The sequence below is a fragment of the Sander vitreus genome, chromosome 20 (assembly GCF_031162955.1).
Source record: "Sander vitreus isolate 19-12246 chromosome 20, sanVit1, whole genome shotgun sequence".
Taxonomy (NCBI): domain Eukaryota; kingdom Metazoa; phylum Chordata; class Actinopteri; order Perciformes; family Percidae; genus Sander; species Sander vitreus.
The window spans coordinates 29,761,673-29,781,750 of NC_135874.1; the positions used below are offsets into that span (position 1 = coordinate 29,761,673).

Here is a 20,078-nt window from a genome sequence, read left to right on the forward strand (position 1 = left end):
AAGATACCAAGATAATACTACTACTACTACTACTACTATTAACGCCAAAGATACCTGACCAAGATACTACTACTACTACTACTACTAACACCAAAGATACCTGACCAAGATACTACTACTACTACTACTAACGCCAAAGATACCTGACCAAGATACTACTACTACTACTACTATTACTATTAACGCCAAAGATACCTGACCAAGATACTACTACTACTACTACTAACGCCAAAGATACCAAGATACTATTACTACTATTACTACTAACGCCAAAGATACCTGACCAAGATACTACTACTACTACTACTAACGCCAAAGATACCAAGATACTACTACTACTACTACTAACGCCAAAGATACCTGACCAAGTTACTACTACTACTACTACTACTACTACTACTAACGCCAAAGATACCTGACCAAGAGTGGGTTTCTGGCGTGCTGGGAGTGAGAATATTATATACTTCTACCTCAGCCTTGCTTGCGGCTGCTTCTACTCTTCTTGCCTACACTCTTTGTGCTGCTGCCGCTGCTACTTCTGCTTCTGCTCCTCTCTCTCTTTGTGCTGCTGCCGCTGCTACTTCTGCTTCTGCTCCTCTTTCTCTGTTTGGGCAATTGCTGTGACTGCTCTCCAGGTACAACGTTGTTTTCAACACAAACATCTGAAACGTCTCCGTTAGACGAGCAGCTGTGGCACTCAAGTTTAAATGTTTTGTGTGGGTCGTAACAGCGGAAAATGTTTTTCGAGGCCGATCCCAGTTCCCCCGAGCTCTCTCAGTGATTCTGTCAACTCCTCTTTGGTAGGTTTATCATGTCCACGAACACGACCACATCTCTTCTTATCACAGACTGTTGTAAACACAAAGGCCACACGATCACTCCAGTATGGAATGACATTCTTTTTAATGTCTTTAAGGATGTTGAACTTGTTGTCTTGTGGGTTTGTACACCTGCCTACACATGGGGAGAGGTAAGAGTAGATGAGCAGGCGTTTTCCAAAATTATTGTTATTCAGTGTTTCCAAGTTTTCCTCTAACAGAACTTGAGGTTCTGCATGTATATCGCTTGCACATTTGGCTATAACCACATTTTTCCCGACGTACACAACGCCTCTGTTAAGCGTTTCATCCACGATTTTGTAGCGGTCAAATTCAAGGACATTTGAAAGTGTGTTTCTGTCTTGGGTGTCTAGTGGGATGTTTGCAGCCAGACAGAACTGTTCCTTTATTTTGTACCTGTCGAACGAAAAACAACATCGTAAAACACACTTCATTCAAAGTGGACAGAAACTAAATCAAACATCAAAATCAAAATCCGTCTTGGTTCATCTTTCCACTGTTCCAACAATCACCACTCTGGTTTGGTTGAAATAAATCCTTAATTCACCCATTTACATGTGGAAATATGCTGGCTCTATACACGCTAAAAGTCCTGATTATTTACATGGAGTCTGGTGGAGATATGCTGGCTCTATACACGCTAAAAGTCCTGATTATTTACATGGAGTCTGGTGGAAATATGCTGGCTCTATACACGCTAAAAGTCCTGATTATTTACATGGAGTCTGGTGGAAATATGCTGGCTCTATACACGCTAAAAGTCCTGATTATTTACATGGAGTCTGGTGGAAATATGCTGGCTCTATACACGCTAAGGCGTCAGACTGAAATAATTGTTAAATGACATGCAGTCACACTCACTCTCTCTTGATGGCAGTTACAATAACAGTCAGCTCGTTCACATCCCAAGAGAAACTGCTTGCAGCCGACAGCAGGAACACCATCGTCATCCAGGACACAAGGTTCATCTGAACACAGTCACACAACAGTTACACAGCAGCCACACAACAGTCACTCAGCAGCCACACAACAGCCACACAACAGCCACTCAGCAGCCACACAACAGTTAAACAGCAGTAACACAACAGTTAATTAATCAGAGAGGCCACTAGAGTTCATTACAGACGTAATATTAGGGCTGCTCGATTATGGAAAAAAATATAATTATGATTACTTCTGTCAATATTGAAATCACGATAATTTAACATGATTACTCGTTGGCTTCTGGAAATATGTTGCAATTATTGAACTTAAAAATCAGTGGAAAAAGAAATAAATCAACAGTACAAACACATACAACTGTGAAATATGCCTAAATACTTTTCACAAGAGAAAATAAGAGTTTACTTGCAAAATGTAATAATGAGCTAAATAATAGTTTTTCTCGATTATTGTGTTTTTGTGATCAATGGGAGCCAAAATCATAATTACGATTAAATTTTGATTAATTAACAGCCCTACATAATATCATTAAACAGCATCCTGATGAACTACAGGAGTTAAAGGGTAACTTTGTTCTGTCTCCATACATGTGTGTCTGATGAGAACAACAATCTCTGAAACTGGTCCAGTATTAAACCAGAACCAAGCTGTAATGTTACCCTACAGGACTAATGTTCAGCAGCAGTTAGAGTCACTAAAAGTTCTGTTGTTGCTGCTGACAGACTCAGATTATTATTCTAAGTGTCTGACAACATTATGGGATGGATCCCTACAGAGATAGACCTTTTAGTTAAAGAGGAAGATCCTTTTAGTTTAACATGAAACAGCCCCGAAATCACCATCACCAAACCCACCAGACTCCATGTAAATAATCAGGACTTTTAGCGTGTATAGAGCCAGCATATCTCCACCAGACTCCATGTAAATAATCAGGACTTTTAGCGTGTATAGAGCCAGCATATTTCCACATATAAATGGGTGAATTAAGGGTTTATTTCAACCAAACCAGAGTGGTGATTGTTGGAACAGTGGAAAGATGAACCAAGACGGCTTTTGATAGTTTGATTTAGTTTCTGTCCACTTTGAATGAAGTGTGTTTTACCATGATAAAAGTCCTGATTATTTACATGGAGTCTGGTGGGTTACATTGCGGCTGTTTCATTTAGTTTAATACTGGACCAAAGTCAGAGATTGTTGTTTACTTAGAGACAAAAACATGGGAACATCGGGCCTCATTCACCAAACGTTCTTCAGAACAAATGTGTTGTTAAACCCCACTTACGCAGTTTTCACCAATGTTTTCTTATTTGGGATTTGTTCTTAGGTAAGAACAGCATCTACACACACTCAAGAGCACTCTTACGCCGGCTACACACTAGCTGCGTGGCGTGAGCGTGGCGTTTCTGTTGCGTGGCGGCTGCGTGCCGTTTTTCTATGTCTTTGCACACCAGAAAGGCGTCTGACGCGTTTCCCATAAACATAAATATATACTGATTTGATTACAGCAAAGACAACGTCAGCAGGATTGACGGCAACATAGGCTCCAGAATATTTCCTTCTGTATTGACAGGTGCAATATTAGAAAATCAATAATTATTTATTATTATGTTTTTAAATGACATTTATGTCAAAACCTCGAGACTTTCAAACATCAACATGTCATTTATTAAATGTATTTGTGTCTAAATGACATTTAAACATCTTTTCCTATTCTATTTTGACTGGAAACGCTTCCAACACGCTGGCGTGTGGCGTGAAAAATAGGAGTCGGGTCTGTTTCTAGCATGCACGTGTTTTCTGAGACATGTGTGTCAGGCAGGCAGTGTGCACGCTCTAACCTGTTACCATGGGAGCCCAAATAAAAGCGGACACGCCACGCAGCCGACACGCTCACGCCAAAATTTTATATATTTCTCTCCTTTATAATTTTGTAATTATTGTTTTTTGTTTGTTTTAATAAATACACTTACACTAGAGCTCGTAAAGCACTTTGATTGTCGTGTATGAAATGTGCTAGGCCTATATAAACTTGCCTTGCTTTGCCTTCAATTCACAACGTGCCATCCAATAATAAGTGAGTAATCACGCTATTTATACGCCCAAAGTGTGCATATTTCTGCAGACTAGTAGTAGTAGGACTACCCTACACATGGCGTATTTCTTTTTTTATGCCTCAGATTATAGATCAAACCATTTCTTCTTACTTCATCAGTTCTGCGCCCTTCTCCGGATACAGCGGTCACTGCATGAGTAAAATCGGTTTTATTTGCTGCTCAGTATGCACTGCTGATGCTTCTAAATATGATGTCTCATATTTGGCTAACTTCTTGCAGCAGTACCTCCACTCCAGAATTACTAAAGTTTTTCTTTCTTTTGGAGTCGAGGCCTCCACCGTCTTTACCACGTCTTTTGGACATTTCTGTAAGTGTGCACACGGCCCTGCCATCTCACGCCCTTTCATGGGACTTAACGGGCGTTTACCTGTATATGCTAAATAAGAGCAACAGGCTTTACATTTATGAAGACATTCATCGTTCTAAGAACACACCTGAGAAATATTCTGCTGTTTGAGAACACGTCATGAATCAGACGGAGACTTTTCTTAGGAACTTTCTTAAAAACAAATTTAAGAGAAGACTTAGGGAGATATTGGTGAATGAGGGTCCAGGTTGGACAAAAACTGAAGTTACCCTTTAAAGTGTAAAATGTAAACTGGAACAGACTGAATTCATTGGTTTGATAATCCTCCAACAAACTGACAGACAATCATATAAAAGGTTTAAAAGTGTCTCACCTTTGTGTCTGTCTCTTCAGTCTGCAACAGAAACAAACTGCAGTTACTAATCTGCTTCCACAGATTAAAGTCAAGTGTGAACAAAGTGCAGGTGCAGGGAGGGTCCTGGTGTCTTGAGTTTGTGCAGTTTGCAGAACCATAGGCAGGTTTTTATAGAAAGGAGAAGAGGCTGGACAGCCCTCATCTTACCCACACGCTGTAAAAATGAGGAAGAAAGCCAAAGATGTTATCAGGGCAGTCATGACATCGCACATCTGAAGCCTCGCTGAATTCTGAAAACAGCTAAATCATACCATACACTTTGTTGTTCTGGCTTTCTTACTTCATCCATATGGCTTGCACAAGTTTATGAACCCATGCTAAAGTTGACTAAAAAGAAGAATAAAAAACATCTTTAGGAAATTGATCTTAATGCCTTAATTAAAAAAATGAGGAAAAATCCGACCTTTAAGGACACCAATTATCTTTGTGAATGAATAATGTATCATGAATAAAAAAATGTTCTTCCTTAAAATACAGGAGGCATAAGTCAGTACACCCCTATGTTAGATTCCCATAGAGGCAGGCAGGCTTTTATTTTGAAAGGCCAGTTATTTCATGGATCCAGGATACTATGATCCTGATAAAGTTCCCTTGCCCCCCCCCCCCCCCATCATCACATACCCTTCACCATACCCCCCATCATCACATACCCTTCACCATACCCCCACATCATCACATACCCTTCACCATACCCCCACATCATCACATACCCTTCACCATACCCCCCATCATCACATACCCTTCACCATACCCCCACATCATCACATACCCTTCACCATACCCCCACATCATCACATACCCTTCACCATACCCCCCATCATCACATACCCTTCACCATACCCCCACATCATCACATACCCTTCACCATACCCCCACATCATCACATACCCTTCACCATACCCCCCCATGAAGGGTATGTGATGATATTATTCATTCACCAAGATAATTGGTGTCCTTAAAGATTGGATTCTTCCTCATTTTTTTAATTAAGGCGTTAAGATGATTTTTATTCCTTTTTTTAGTCAACTTTAGCGTGGGGGTGTAAACTTATGCTGAGCACTGTATGTATGTGTTGAGAACAAGCTGTTTAAAATCCTGATCATGAATCATAAAAAGCAGTTTAAAAACCAGATTCTGAATCTTAGTTTCGGTTGCTCTCCCAGCTCAGCTGTTTGGTCCGTTTTAGTCTCTTTAAGAACATTTAAACGTTATGTTCTGAATCCTGTAAACTCCTTTAAAACTTAGATTTTGTCAGTGAATCATCTTCAATATGGAAAGACAGATAATATAGTGTCTGTAACTTTAGTTTGAAGACTGTAACTTCCACATTGAGTGGATCAATGTAACGTGCTCTTCATTTTAATATCTTTTATTATTATCTTGTAAACCTCCACAAAGATCCTTTAATAAAAGCTCCGTTAGTCAGTTTATAATCTTCTCTCTTTCTGGATTAAATGCAGAAATCAGAGCTATTTAAGAACCAGATGATATGTCTTTAAGGTCTTAAAGTAGAGAAGAGAACAAAGTGATCAGAGAGTGTTGAAATGTTGAACAGAGATCAGATGGAGAGTTCTGCTGCGTGGATGACTCTCCCTCTTCTCTCTGACAACAGCTGCTGCTGTTTAAAGGTGATCAAAGTCTGGGACCACTCGCACAAAACACCTTTACTTTCTCCTCAAGTTTGACACCTGAGGCTTCATTTCTCCTTAGCTGAGGGACTTAAGGCTCTGACACACCAACCAGATGGCCGACCGTCAGCAGTAAAGTCAGTCGGACTGATCAGTCGGCTCCCCGAGGTCCAAAAAGTTCCTCAGAACACTCCGAAGAGATGCCGACTTGAGTGTACGTTCTGCGCGTGCACGAGACGTAATACGTCTCCATAACAGCAGGCGGTGCTAATCTGGATTGTCGCCCAAAAAATTAAAACAGGCAGCTGATTGGACGAACGCGTCACGTGGGTCTGGCTTCTCCCCGACCATCATGGCGTCTTCGTTCAGAATACGATCTCATATTGTACTAAAATAGTTCACTGTAACGTGTTTCTGGAAACATGTGAAGAGAGAAACAGGCCGTGCAGCTGCTGAATCTGTCTTCATTTCAGATCAACAAAGGTCAGATTGAAAGATCTTCATCAGATTCTGAGAGACTCTAGTCACGCTCATCCTGCTCCCCGTTTCCTGGTTAGCTCTCCACCAATCAGATGGCTCATTGAGTCCGACTGCCGGCAGTGCCCGCCCTCCGATCCAACATGTCAAATCAGCCAAAATGAAGGCCGACGGCCCCTCGGACTGACAACGGCACGGAACACACTGAACAGACTCGAGTCACCGACCTCGCCAGACTGTCAGACGGCCGTTTATCAGGTTGGTAGACGTAAATGTGACGTGAGCAACCTGTCTGAAAGTTGGAAGTCTTCTGGTAGCTGTGCCAAGAGAAATCTCAATCATTCCCAATCTAGCAGAGACGGAGAGCGTAGGTATATGTAAGGAGATAACATAGACACAGGCTCATTATTGATCACTAAAATGATAGTTAACATTAGTCATTACACTTAAACAGCTAATGGAAGTCCAAACTGCCTGAGAGCTTCTCCTGTACTATACGGTAACTCCTCTACTATGAGACAGGAAGTCTCGTGGTTATGACCCAATCGTTAGCCTATTGTTATAAAAACGTCTGCTACGGAGCCATAACGTGAGCTACAAGGTAATGGAGCCTTTTATACATTGTCGTGTTTCTTTAGAAATAAACAACGGACACATAGAGTCTTTAAACGCTTCAGATGTAAAGGTATTCTCTGTCAAAGTGACGTCAGAATGAATGGCAGTCAATGGGATGCTAACGGGATGCTAACGGGAGGTGATTGCTTGGTAGCATCAGAATCTCCCCATAGGAGCTACGCTGTCAGGATGCTCGCTTACCCGCTTGGTATTGATAGGATAGCATCCCCCACACCATCACCACCAGCCTGCACAGTGATCCATGTTCTCATTCTGTTTACACCAACTTCTGACTCTACTATCTGAATGTCTCAACAGAAATCGAGACTCATCAGACCAGGCAACATTTTTCCAGTCTTCAACTGTCCAATTTTGGTGCGCTTGTGCAAATTGTAGCCTCATCTTCCTATTTTTAGTGGAGATGAGTGGTACCCGGTGGGGTCTTCTGCTGGTGTAGGCCTTCCGTGTTGTGGCTTCACAAATGCTTTGCTGCATACCTCGGTTGTAACGAGTTATTTGAGTCAAAGTTGATCTTCTATCAGCTGGAATCAGTCGGCCCATTCTCCTCTGACCTCTAGCATGAACAGGACTGCTGCATACTGGATGATTTTCCTTTTTCAGACTATTCTTTGTAAACCCTAGAAATGGTTGTTGAAAATCCCAGTAACTGAGCAGACTGTGAAATACTCAGACCAGCCCGTCTCGCACCAACAACCACGCCACGCTCAAAGCTGCTTAGATCACCCTTCTGTCCCATTCTGACATTCAGTTTGGATTTCAGGAGATTGTCCTGACCAGTACCACACCCCTAAATGCATTGAAGCAGCTGCCATGTGATTGGTTGATTAGATAATTAATGACAAATTTAACAGGTGTTCCTAATAATCCTTTAGGTGAGTGTATATTCTTTGGGCTCTATTTTAACGATCTGAGCCCACGGCGTGAAGCGCCTGGTGCAGGTGTGTTTAGGGCGTGTCTAAATCCTCTTTTGCTAGTTTGCTGGTGGAAAAACACGGTCCGTGTGCCGGGGTCATGGTTCTAAAGGGTTGTACTTAGTGTCTTCATTAATCAGAGGTGTGTTTTGGGCGTAACATGCAATCAACCAATCAGAGATCATCTCCCATTCCCTTTAAAAGCCAGGCGTGTTTGGACCTTGGAGCATTGCAGTTATGATGGAGGATTTGCACCATAATATTTGTACAGTATATGTGCTGTTATTATAAAGGGTTAGTTTGCACGGCAGCTGATCTAAAGAGGAAGTACAGTGACTCTGCGTGTCTGAAGTTCATGTGAAACATGTCCAAATCTTTAGATCAGAGAGTGTTGAAATGTTGAACAGAGATCAGATGGAGAGTTCTGCTGCGTGGATGACTCTCCCATTTCTCTCTGACAACAGCTGCTGCTGTTTAAAGGTGATCAAAGTCTGGGACCACTCGCACAAAACACCTTTACTTTCTCCTCAAGTTTGACACCTGAGGCTTCATTTCTCCTTAGCTGACGGACTTACACTCTTAGGGTCCTATCTCGCACCCAGCGCAGCGCGAAGGCCAACACAGTTGTCAATTTCCCATCCAGCACCCACATTGTTTAAACAGCAAATGCACCTGCTCCCATCTGAGTCCCATGGGCGTGCTAGTCTTACAGGGAGGTGTGTTCAGGTGCATTCTGCTGGTCTTACAGGGAGGTGTGTTCAGGTGCATTCTGGTGTTACAGGGAGGTGGGTTCAGGTGCATTCTGCTGGTCTTACAGGGAGGTGTGTTCAGGTGCATTCTGGGTGTATTGCTATCTTGAAGCAGTGGAAAGTGATTTCGCCATTGACCATCAAAAACTGTCTCCAGTTTCTCTGATTATAAAGGATGCTAGTGTTGGAACCCCTCTCTGCAGACGTTATGCTGCTGTCTGTCTGGTGTCTCCAGTTTCTCTGATTATAGAGGATGCTAGTGTTGGAACCCCTCTCTGCAGACGTTATGCTGCTCTCTGTCCGGTGTCTCCAGTTTCTCTGATTATAAAGGATGCTAGTGTTGGAACCCCTCTCTGCAGATGTTATGCTGCTCTCTGTCCGGTGTCTCCAGTTTCTCTGATTATAGAGGATGCAAGTGTTGGAACCCCTCTCTGCAGACGTTATGCTGCTCTCTGTCCGGTGTCTCCAGTTTCTCTGATTATAAAGGATGCTAGTGTTGGAACCCCTCTCTGCAGACGTTATGCTGCTGTCTGTCTGGTGTCTCCAGTTTCTCTGATTATAGAGGATGCTAGTGTTGGAACCCCTCTCTGCAGACGTTATGCTGCTCTCTGTCCGGTGTCTCCAGTTTCTCTGATTATAAAGGATGCTAGTGTTGGAACCCCTCTCTGCAGATGTTATGCTGCTCTCTGTCCGGTGTCTCCAGTTTCTCTGATTATAGAGGATGCAAGTGTTGGAACCCCTCTCTGCAGACGTTATGCTGCTCTCTGTCCGGTGTCTCCAGTTTCTCTGATTATAAAGGATGCTAGTGTTGGAACCCCTCTCTGCAGACGTTATGCTGCTGTCTGCCTGGTGTCTCCAGTTTCTCTGATTATAAAGGATGCTAGTGTTGGAACCCCTCTCTGCAGACGTTATGCTGCCATGTAGCGGCCCGCACAGGAGACTTTTTACACCGAAGGCTACAAGCGCCGATTTCTGTTTTCCTCCGTGGGTGCTCAAGTAGTCAGAAACTTAGGAAATGGACAGCGGCCGACACGATGTCGTGTGGGTGAGCGTATTGTTGACCTTTGACCTGCTAACTCAGAGCATCCTAAAGCTGATTATCAATAACTTTATTAGTACAAAAGCTTTTCCTGTTGTTGATGTTCACTTCCTGGTCCTTTCACATGGAGTGTCTGTGATATAATATTATTATATATAATATAATTAGGAAAGCCTTTAAATATCTGTACACTCTTTATCTTCTCTTTCTAATGAAGCTGGGAGACAATGATTCCCAGTTGATGAGTGGAGAGGCTAAACACTTTAACAGAGCTGAGCGTGATGTGTGAGAGTGTGAGTGTGTGTGTGTGTGTGGGTTGGTGGGTGGTTTTGTGTGTCAAAAATGTGAATGGTATATGTGGTTGAATGTGGATAAATGGTATATGTGGCTGAATGGTATGTATGGATGAATGTGGATGAATGGTATATGTGGATGAATTGTATATGTGGGTGAATGTGGATAAATGGTATATGTTGGGTGAATGTGGATGAATGGTATATATGGATGAATGTGGATGAATGGTATATGTGGATAAATGGTATATGTGGATGAATGTGGATGAATGGTATATGTGGATGAATGGTATATGTGGATGAGTGGAAGCATGGAGAGTGTATGGTTGGGGAGGTGTGTTTGTAAGAGTATGAGCATGCATGAGTGTGGTTTAAGATCCTGTGGAGTAGAGGAATACTGTTACTAGTAGGAGTGGTAAGTATGTAATTATACCATATGCTGGTATATGTATTACTTCTTGATGGAAATAATAAAAATAATTATTAAAAAAAGATTGCACCATTTGTAAGTGCTGTTATTGTAGCGTGTTAGTCTGCACGGCGCCTGATCTGAAGAGGAAGTACAGTGACTCAGCAGACCAGAAGTTCATGATCAACGTGTCCAAATCTTCAGATCATGACATCAGCAGATTTCAACAGGTTGTTCTGCTCTCGGCTCCGTGTGTTGTCACAGCGAGCTGGTCATCTGCTGCAGACAGCCACGGCTACATGTAGCTACATGCTAACGCCAGGGAAAGATGGAGTCTTGGCTTTAAATGTTTGTTCTGGATTAAATGCAGAAATCAGAGCTATTTAAGAACCAGATGATATGTCTTTAAGGTCTTAAAGTAGAGAAGAGAACAAAGTGATCAGAGAGTGTTGAACAGAGATCAGATGGAGAGTTCTGCTGCGTGGATGACTCTCCCATTTCTCTCTGACAACAGCTGCTGCTGTTTAAAGGTGATCAAAGTCTGGGACCACTCGCACAAAACACCTTTACTTTCTCCTCAAGTTTGACACCTGAGGCTTCATTTCTCCTTAGCTGACGGACTTACACTCTTAGGGTCCTATCTCGCACCCAGCGCAGCGCGAAGGCCAACACAGTTGTCAATTTCCCATCCAGCACCCACATTGTTTAAACAGCAAATGCACCTGCTCCCATCTGTGTCCCATGGGCGTGCTAGTCTTACAGGGAGGTGTTTTCAGGTGCATTCTGGTGTTACAGGGAGGTGTGTTCAGGTGCATTCTGGGTGTATTGCTATCTTGAAGCAGTGGAAAGTGATTTCGCCATTGACCATCAAAAACTGTCTCCAGTTTCTCTGATTATAAAGGATGCTAGTGTTGGAACCCCTCTCTGCAGACGTTATGCTGCTGTCTGTCTGGTGTCTCCAGTTTCTCTGATTATAGAGGATGCTAGTGTTGGAACCCCTCTCTGCAGACGTTATGCTGCTCTCTGTCCGGTGTCTCCAGTTTCTCTGATTATAAAGGATGCTAGTGTTGGAACCCCTCTCTGCAGATGTTATGCTGCTCTCTGTCCGGTGTCTCCAGTTTCTCTGATTATAAAGGATGCTAGTGTTGGAAACCCCTCTACAGACGTTATGCTGCTGTCTGCCTGGTGTCTCCAGTTTCTCTGATTATAAAGGATGCTAGTGTTGGAACCCCTCTCTGCAGACGTTATGCTGCCATGTAGCGGCCCGCACAGGAGACTTTTTACACCGAAGGCTACAAGCGCCGATTTCTGTTTTTCCTCCGTGGGTGCTCAAGTAGTCAGAAGCTTAGGAAATGGACAGCGGCCGACACGATAACACGGTGTGTGGGTGAGCGTATTGTTGACCTTTGACCTGCTAACTCAGAGCATCCTAAAGCTGATTATCAATAACTTTGTTAGTACAAAAGCTTTTCCTGTTGTTGATGTTCACTTCCTGGTCCTTTCACATGGAGTGTCTGTGATATAATATTATTATATATAATATAATTAGGAAAGCCTTTAAATATCTGTACACTCTTAATCTTCTCTTTCTAATGAAGCTGGGAGACAATGATTCCCAGTTGATGAGTGGAGAGGCTAAACACTTTAACAGAGCTGAGCGTGATGTGAGGGTGTGAGGGTGTGAGTGTGTGTGTGTGGGTGAGTGGGTGGGTTGGTGGGTGGTTTTGTGTGTCAAAAATGTGAATGGTATATGTGGTTGAATGTGGATAAATGGTATATGTGGCTGAATGGTATGTATGGATGAATGTGGCTGAATGGTATGTATGGATGAATGTGGATAAATGGTATATGTGGCTGAATGGTATGTATGGATAAATGGTATATGTTGGGTGAATGTGGATAAATGGTATATATGGATGAATGTGGATGAATGGTATATGTGGCAGAAAGGTAGATATGGGTGAATGGTATATGTGGATGAATGGTATATGTGGATGAATGGTAGATATGGATGAATGGTATATGTGGATGAATGGTATATATGGATGAATGGTATATGTGGATGAATGGTAGATATGGATGAATGGTATATGTGGATGAATGGTAGATATGGATGAATGGTATATGTGGATGAATTGTATATGTGGATGAATGGTATATTTGGGTGAATGGTATATGTGGATGAATGGTATATGTGGATGAATGGTATATGTGGATGAGTGGAAGCATGGAGAGTGTATGGTTGGGGAGGTGTGTTTGTAAGAGTATGAGCATGCATGAGTGTGGTTTAAGATCCTGTGGAGTAGAGGAATACTGTTACTAGTAGGAGTGGTAAGTATGTAATTATACCATATGCTGGTATATGTATTACTTCTTGATGGAAATAATAAAAATAATTATTAAAAAAAGATTGCACCATTTGTAAGTGCTGTTATTGTAGCGTGTTAGTCTGCACGGCGCCTGATCTGAAGAGGAAGTACAGTGACTCAGCAGACCAGAAGTTCATGATCAACGTGTCCAAATCTTCAGATCATGACATCAGCAGATTTCAACAGGTTGTTCTGCTCTCGGCTCCGTGTGTTGTCACAGCGAGCTGGTCATCTGCTGCAGACAGCCACGGCTACATGTAGCTACATGCTAACGCCAGGGAAAGATGGAGTCTTGGCTTTAAATGTTTGTTCTGGATTAAATGCAGAAATCAGAGCTATTTAAGAAGCAGATGATATGTCTTTAAGGTCTTAAAGTAGAGAAGAGAACAAAGTGATCAGAGAGTGTTGAAATGTTGAACAGAGATCAGATGGAGAGTTCTGCTGCGTGGATGACTCTCCCTCTTCTCTCTGACAACAGCTGCTGCTGTTTAAAGGTGATCAAAGTCTGGGACCACTCGCACAAAACACCTTTACTTTCTCCTCAAGTTTGACACCTGAGGCTTCATTTCTCCTTAGCTTACACTCTTAGGGTCCTATCTCGCACCCAGCGCAGCGCGAAGGCCAACACAGTTGTCAATTTCCCGTCCAGCACCCACATTGTTTAAACAGCAAATGCACCTGCTCCCATCTGTGTCCCATGGGCGTGCTAGTCTTACAGGGAGGTGTTTTCAGGTGCATTCTGGTGTTACAGGGAGGTGTGTTCAGGTGCATTCTGGGTGTATTGCTATCTTGAAGCAGTGGAAAGTGATCTCGCCATTGACCATCAAAAAACTGTCTCCAGTTTCTCTGATTATAAAGGATGCTAGTGTTGGAACCCCTCTCTGCAGACGTTATGCTGCTGTCTGTCTGGTGTCTCCAGTTTCTCTGATTATAGAGGATGCTAGTGTTGGAACCCCTCTCTGCAGACGTTATGCTGCTCTCTGTCCGGTGTCTCCAGTTTCTCTGATTATAAAGGATGCTAGTGTTGGAACCCCTCTCTGCAGATGTTATGCTGCTCTCTGTCCGGTGTCTCCAGTTTCTCTGATTATAAAGGATGCTAGTGTTGGAACCCCTCTCTACAGACGTTATGCTGCTGTCTGCCTGGTGTCTCCAGTTTCTCTGATTATAAAGGATGCTAGTGTTGGAACCCCTCTCTGCAGACGTTATGCTGCCATGTAGCGGCCCGCACAGGAGACTTTTTACACCGAAGGCTACAAGCGCCGATTTCTGTTTTCCTCCGTGGGTGCTCAAGTAGTCAGAAGCTTAGGAAATGGACAGCGGCCGACACGATAACACGGTGTGTGGGTGAGCGTATTGTTGACCTTTGACCTGCTAACTCAGAGCATCCTAAAGCTGATTATCAATAACTTTGTTAGTACAAAAGCTTTTCCTGTTGTTGATGTTCACTTCCTGGTCCTTTCACATGGAGTGTCTGTGATATAATATTATTATATATAATATAATTAGGAAAGCCTTTAAATATCTGTACACTCTTTATCTTCTCTTTCTAATGAAGCTGGGAGACAATGATTCCCAGTTGATGAGTGGAGAGGCTAAACACTTTAACAGAGCTGAGCGTGATGTGTGAGAGTGTGAGTGTGTGTGTGTGTGTGGGTTGGTGGGTGGTTTTGTGTGTCAAAAATGTGAATGGTATATGTGGTTGAATGTGGATAAATGGTATATGTGGCTGAATGGTATGTATGGATGAATGTGGATGAATAGTATATGTGGCTGAATGGTATGTATGGATGAATGGTATATGTGGTTGAATGTGGATAAATGGTATATGTGGATGAATGGTATATATGGATGAATGTGGATGAATGGTATATGTGGATGAATTGTATATGTGGGTGAATGTGGATAAATGGTATATGTTGGGTGAATGTGGATGAATGGTATATATGGATGAATGTGGATGAATGGTATATGTGGATGAATTGTATATGTGGGTGAATGTGGATAAATGGTATATGGATGATGTATATGTGGTGAATGTGGATAAATGGTATATGGATGAATTGTATATGTGAATGTGATAAATGGTATATGTTTGGGGGATGGATGAATGGTATATATGGATGAATGGATGAATGGTATGTGGATGAATTGTATATGTTGGGTGAATGTGGATAAATGGTATATATGGATGAATGTGGATGAATGGTATATGTGGCAGAAAGGTAGATATGGGTGAATGGTATATGTGGATGAATTGTATATGTGGATGAATGGTATATGTGGATGAATGGTAGATATGGATGAATGGTATATGTGGATGAATGGTATATATGGATGAATGGTATATGTGGATGAATGGTATATGTGGATGAATGGTATATGTGGATGAATGGTATATGTGGATGAATTGTATATGTGGATGAATGGTATATTTGGGTGAATGGTATATGTGGATGAATGGTATATGTGGATGAATGGTATATGTGGATGAATGTGGATGAATGGTATATGTGGATGAATGGTATATGTGGATGAGTGGAAGCATGGAGAGTGTATGGTTGGGGAGGTGTGTTTGTAAGAGTATGAGCATGCATGAGTGTGGTTTAAGATCCTGTGGAGTAGAGGAATACTGTTACTAGTAGGAGTGGTAAGTATGTAATTATACCATATGCTGGTATATGTATTACTTCTTGATGGAAATAATAAAAATAATTATTAAAAAAAGATTGCACCATTTGTAAGTGCTGTTATTGTAGCGTGTTAGTCTGCACGGCGCCTGATCTGAAGAGGAAGTACAGTGACTCAGCAGGCCAGAAGTTCATGATCAACGTGTCCAAATCTTCAGATCATGACATCAGCAGATTTCAACAGGTTGTTCTGCTCTCGGCTCCGTGTGTTGTCACAGCGAGCTGGTCATCTGCTGCAGACAGCCACGGCTACATGTAGCTACATGCTAACGCCAGGGAAAGATGGAGTCTTGGCTTTAAATGTTTGTTCTGGATTAAATGCAGAAATCAGAGCTATTTAAGAACCAGATGATATGTCTTTAAGGTCTTAAAGTAGAGAAGAGAACAAAGTGATCAGAGAGTGTTGAACAGAGATCAGATGGAGAGTTCTGCTGCGTGGATGACTCTCCCATTTCTCTCTGACAACAGCTGCTGCTGTTTAAAGGTGATCAAAGTCTGGGACCACTCGCACAAAACACCTTTACTTTCTCCTCAAGTTTGACACCTGAGGCTTCATTTCTCCTTAGCTGACGGACTTACACTCTTAGGGTCCTATCTCGCACCCAGCGCAGCGCGAAGGCCAACACAGTTGTCAATTTCCCGTCCAGCACCCACATTGTTTAAACAGCAAATGCACCTGCTCCCATCTGTGTCCCATGGGCGTGCTAGTCTTACAGGGAGGTGTGTTCAGGTGCATTCTGGTGTTACAGGGAGGTGTGTTCAGGTGCATTCTGCTGGTCTTACAGGGAGGTGTGTTCAGGTGCATTCTGGTGTTACAGGGAGGTGTGTTCAGGTGCATTCTGGGTGTATTGCTATCTTGAAGCAGTGGAAAGTGATCGCGCCATTGACCATCAAAAACCTGTCTCCAGTTTCTCTGATTATAAAGGATGCTAGTGTTGGAACCCCTCTCTGCAGACGTTATGCTGCTCTCTGTCCGGTGTCTCCAGTTTCTCTGATTATAAAGGATGCTAGTGTTGGAACCCCTCTCTGCAGACGTTATGCTGCTCTCTGTCCGGTGTCTCCAGTTTCTCTGATTATAAAGGATGCTAGTGTTGGAACCCCTCTCTGCAGACGTTATGCTGCCATGTAGCGGCCCGCACAGGAGACTTTTTACACCGAAGGCTACAAGCGCCGATTTCTGTTTTCCTCCGTGGGTGCTCAAGTAGTCAGAAGCTTAGGAAATGGACAGCGGCCGACACGATAACACGGTGTGTGGGTGAGCGTATTGTTGACCTTTGACCTGCTAACTCAGAGCATCCTAAAGCTGATTATCAATAACTTTATTAGTACAAAAGCTTTTCCTGTTGTTGATGTTCACTTCCTGGTCCTTTCACATGGAGTGTCTGTGATATAATATTATTATATATAATATAATTAGGAAAGCCTTTAAATATCTGTACACTCTTTATCTTCTCTTTCTAATGAAGCTGGGAGACAATGATTCCCAGTTGATGAGTGGAGAGGCTAAACACTTTAACAGAGCTGAGCGTGATGTGTGAGGGTGTGAGGGTGTGAGTGTGTGTGTGTGTGTGTCTGTGTGGGTGTGTCAACATGTGAACGTGTGAGTGAGTGTGTGAACGTGTGAGTGAGTGTGTGAGTATGTCAACATGTGAACGTGTGAGTGTGTGAAGGTGTGAGTGAGTGTGTGAACGTGTGAGTGTGTGAACGTGTGAGTGTGTGAACGTGTGAGTGAACGAGTGAGTGTGTGAGTGTGTGAGAGCGTGAGTGTGTGAGCGTGTGAGTGAGCGAGTGAGTGTGTGAATGAGTGTGTGAGCTTGTGAGTGTGTGAGTGTGTGAGTGAGTGTGTGAGTGAGTGTGTGAGTGTGTGAATGTGTGAATGTGTGAGTGTGTGAGTGAGTGTGTGAGTGAACGAGTGTGTGAGTGAGTGTGTGAGTGAGTGAGTGTGCGAGTGAGCGTGAGTGTGTGAGCGTGTGAGTGAGTGTGTGAGTGAGTGAACGAGTGAGTGTGTGAGTGAGCGTGTGAGTGAGTGTGTGTGTGAGTGTGTGAGCGTGTGAATGTGTGAGTGTGTGTGAGTGTGTGAGTGAGCGTGTGAATGTGTGAGTGTGTGTGAGCGTGTGAATGTGTGAGCGTGTGAATGTGTGAGTGTGTGAATGTGTGTGTGTGTGTGAGTGTGTGAGTGTGTGAGCGTGTGAATGTGTGTGAGTGTGTGAGCGTGTGAGTGTGTGAGCGTGTGAATGTGTGAGTGTGTGTGTGGATGTGTGAGTGTGTGGATGTGTGAGTGTGTGGATGTGTGAGTGTGTGAGCGTGTGAGTGTGTGGATGTGTGAGTGTGTGAGTGTGTGGATGTGTGAGTGTGTGGATGTGTGAGCGTGTGAGCGTGTGAGTGTGTGAGTGTGTGAGTGTGTGGATGTGTGAGCGTGTGAGCGTGTGAGCGTGTGAGTGTGTGAGCGTGTGGATGTGTGAGTGTGTGAGTGTGTGAGCGTGTGGATGTGTGAGTGTGTGAGTGTGTGGATGTGTGAGTGTGTGGGTGTGTGAGCGTGTGAGCGTGTGAGCGTGTGGATGTGTGAGCGTGTGAGCGTGTGGATGTGTGAGCGTGTGAGTGTGTGGATGTGTGAGTGTGTGGATGTTTGAGCGTGTGAGCGTGTGAGCGTGTGGATGTGTGAGCGTGTGAGTGTGTGGATGTGTGAGTGTGTGAGCGTGTGAGTGTGTGGATGTGTGAGTGTGTGAGCGTGTGAGTGTGTGGATGTGTGAGTGTGTGAGTGTGTGAGCGTGTGAGCGTGTGAGTGTGTGAGCGTGTGAGCGTGTGGGTGTGTGAGTGTGTGAGCGTGTGAGCGTGTGAGTGAGTGAGTGTGTGTGTGTGAGTGTGTGAGCGTGTGAGTGAGCGTGTGAGTGTGTGAGTGTGTGAGCGTGTGAGTGTGTGAGCGTGTGAGCGTGTGAGCGTGTGAGCGTGTGGGCGTGTGAGTGTGTGAGCGTGTGAGCGTGTGAGTGAGTGTGTGAGCGTGTGAGCGTGTGTGTGAACGTGTGAGTGTGTGAACGTGTGAACGTGTGAGCGTGTGAACGTGTGAGCGTGTGAGCGTGTGAACGTGTGAGTGTGTGAGCGTGTGAGTGTGTGAGTGAGTGTGTGAGCGTGTGAACGTGTGAGTGTGTGAGTGTGTGAGTGTGTGAACGTGTGAGTGTGTGAGTATGAGGAGAGGTGATGTATGAAGTCTCTGCAGCAGAGCGGGCGGCTGTGAGCCTCCATACATCAGCAGGATTGGTGGCGAGCGCCTGCAGAGACACGCGGAGCAGAATATCAAATCATCTCTCAGACAGATCTGTCCGTGTGTTTAGTTTACTAAAATCACAACTTCTGTCGCTCTTCCTAAAGCTGCACAAGCTCCGTTGACTTCAGGGTTTTTATAAACAGACAAACTGCATCGTGGAGTCTGTCCTCTCTGAACCCTCATGTTGTTTTCAGGTCAAATTTGACCCCGTTTGAAAAAAAATTACAAACATACAGGAAATATGGGATGTCGAAATAAGCGCCGGAAATGTAAAAAAACAATGTAAAAAAAAAAAAAAAATTAAAAACGTTGGGAAACGCAACAAAAAAGATGAAACAAAGCCTCAAAAACCCCAAACAGCAGAAAAAGTGACCAAAACTAAACAAACTAAAACATTGAGATAGGCTCAACAAAAGTGATTTTCATGGTAGACGGGGAGACATCACCAGGGTTAACCCCCCATCAGTGGTTGGTTCCAGCATCATTCTGACCTATATCTAGGTCTGTAGGGGCAGCGCCGCTACTGGGATCCAAATACCAAATTTCAGGATGAGCAGATCCTGTTGACCAGAGCCTGACATGGAGCTAACAGTGCAGCCTGCTGGCTCGGCAGAGAACTACAGGTATAGAACTACAGGTATAGAACTACAGGTATAGAACTACAGCTATAGAACTACAGCTATAGAACTACAGCTATAGAACTACAGCTATAGAACTACAAGTATAGAACTACAGCTATAGAACTACAGGTATAGAACTACAGCTATAGAACTACAGGTATAGAACTACAGCTATAGAACTACAGCTATAGAACTACAAGTATAGAACTACAGGTATAGAACTACAGCTATAGAACTACAGCTATAGAACTACAGCTATAGAACTACAGCTATAGAACTACAGGTATAGAACTACAAGTATAGAACTACAGCTATAGAACTACAGGTATAGAACTACAGCTATAGAACTACAGCTATAGAACTACAGGTATAGAACTACAG

General features: G+C 43.3%; 2 protein-coding genes across 2 annotated transcripts in view; one reads left to right on the plus strand and one right to left on the minus strand.

Moving 5' to 3' along the window:
• mipol1 (mirror-image polydactyly 1) overlaps positions 1-20,078 on the plus strand; it is an 83,796-nt gene that overhangs the window by 57,850 nt on the left and 5,868 nt on the right. The window lies entirely within an intron of this gene.
• Positions 611-4,710, minus strand: LOC144534774 (uncharacterized). The gene is made up of 3 exons (XM_078276788.1): positions 4,576-4,710; positions 1,701-1,807; positions 611-1,235 (listed from the first exon to the last, which is right to left on the minus strand). The coding sequence occupies exons 2-3, from the start codon at positions 1,805-1,807 to the stop codon at positions 704-706; spliced, it is 639 nt and encodes a 212-aa protein (XP_078132914.1). The 5' UTR covers positions 4,576-4,710; the 3' UTR covers positions 611-703.

Bases quoted from the DNA above. Each gene is read 5' to 3' on its own strand.
- LOC144534774 (XM_078276788.1), bottom strand. From the start codon at position 1,807: ATGAACCTTGTGTCCTGGATGACGATGGTGTTCCTGCTGTCGGCTGCA. The intron at 1,236-1,700 runs GTGAGTGTGACT...TTCGTTCGACAG, and splicing joins GTAACTGCCATCAAGAGAGA to GTACAAAATAAAGGAACAGT.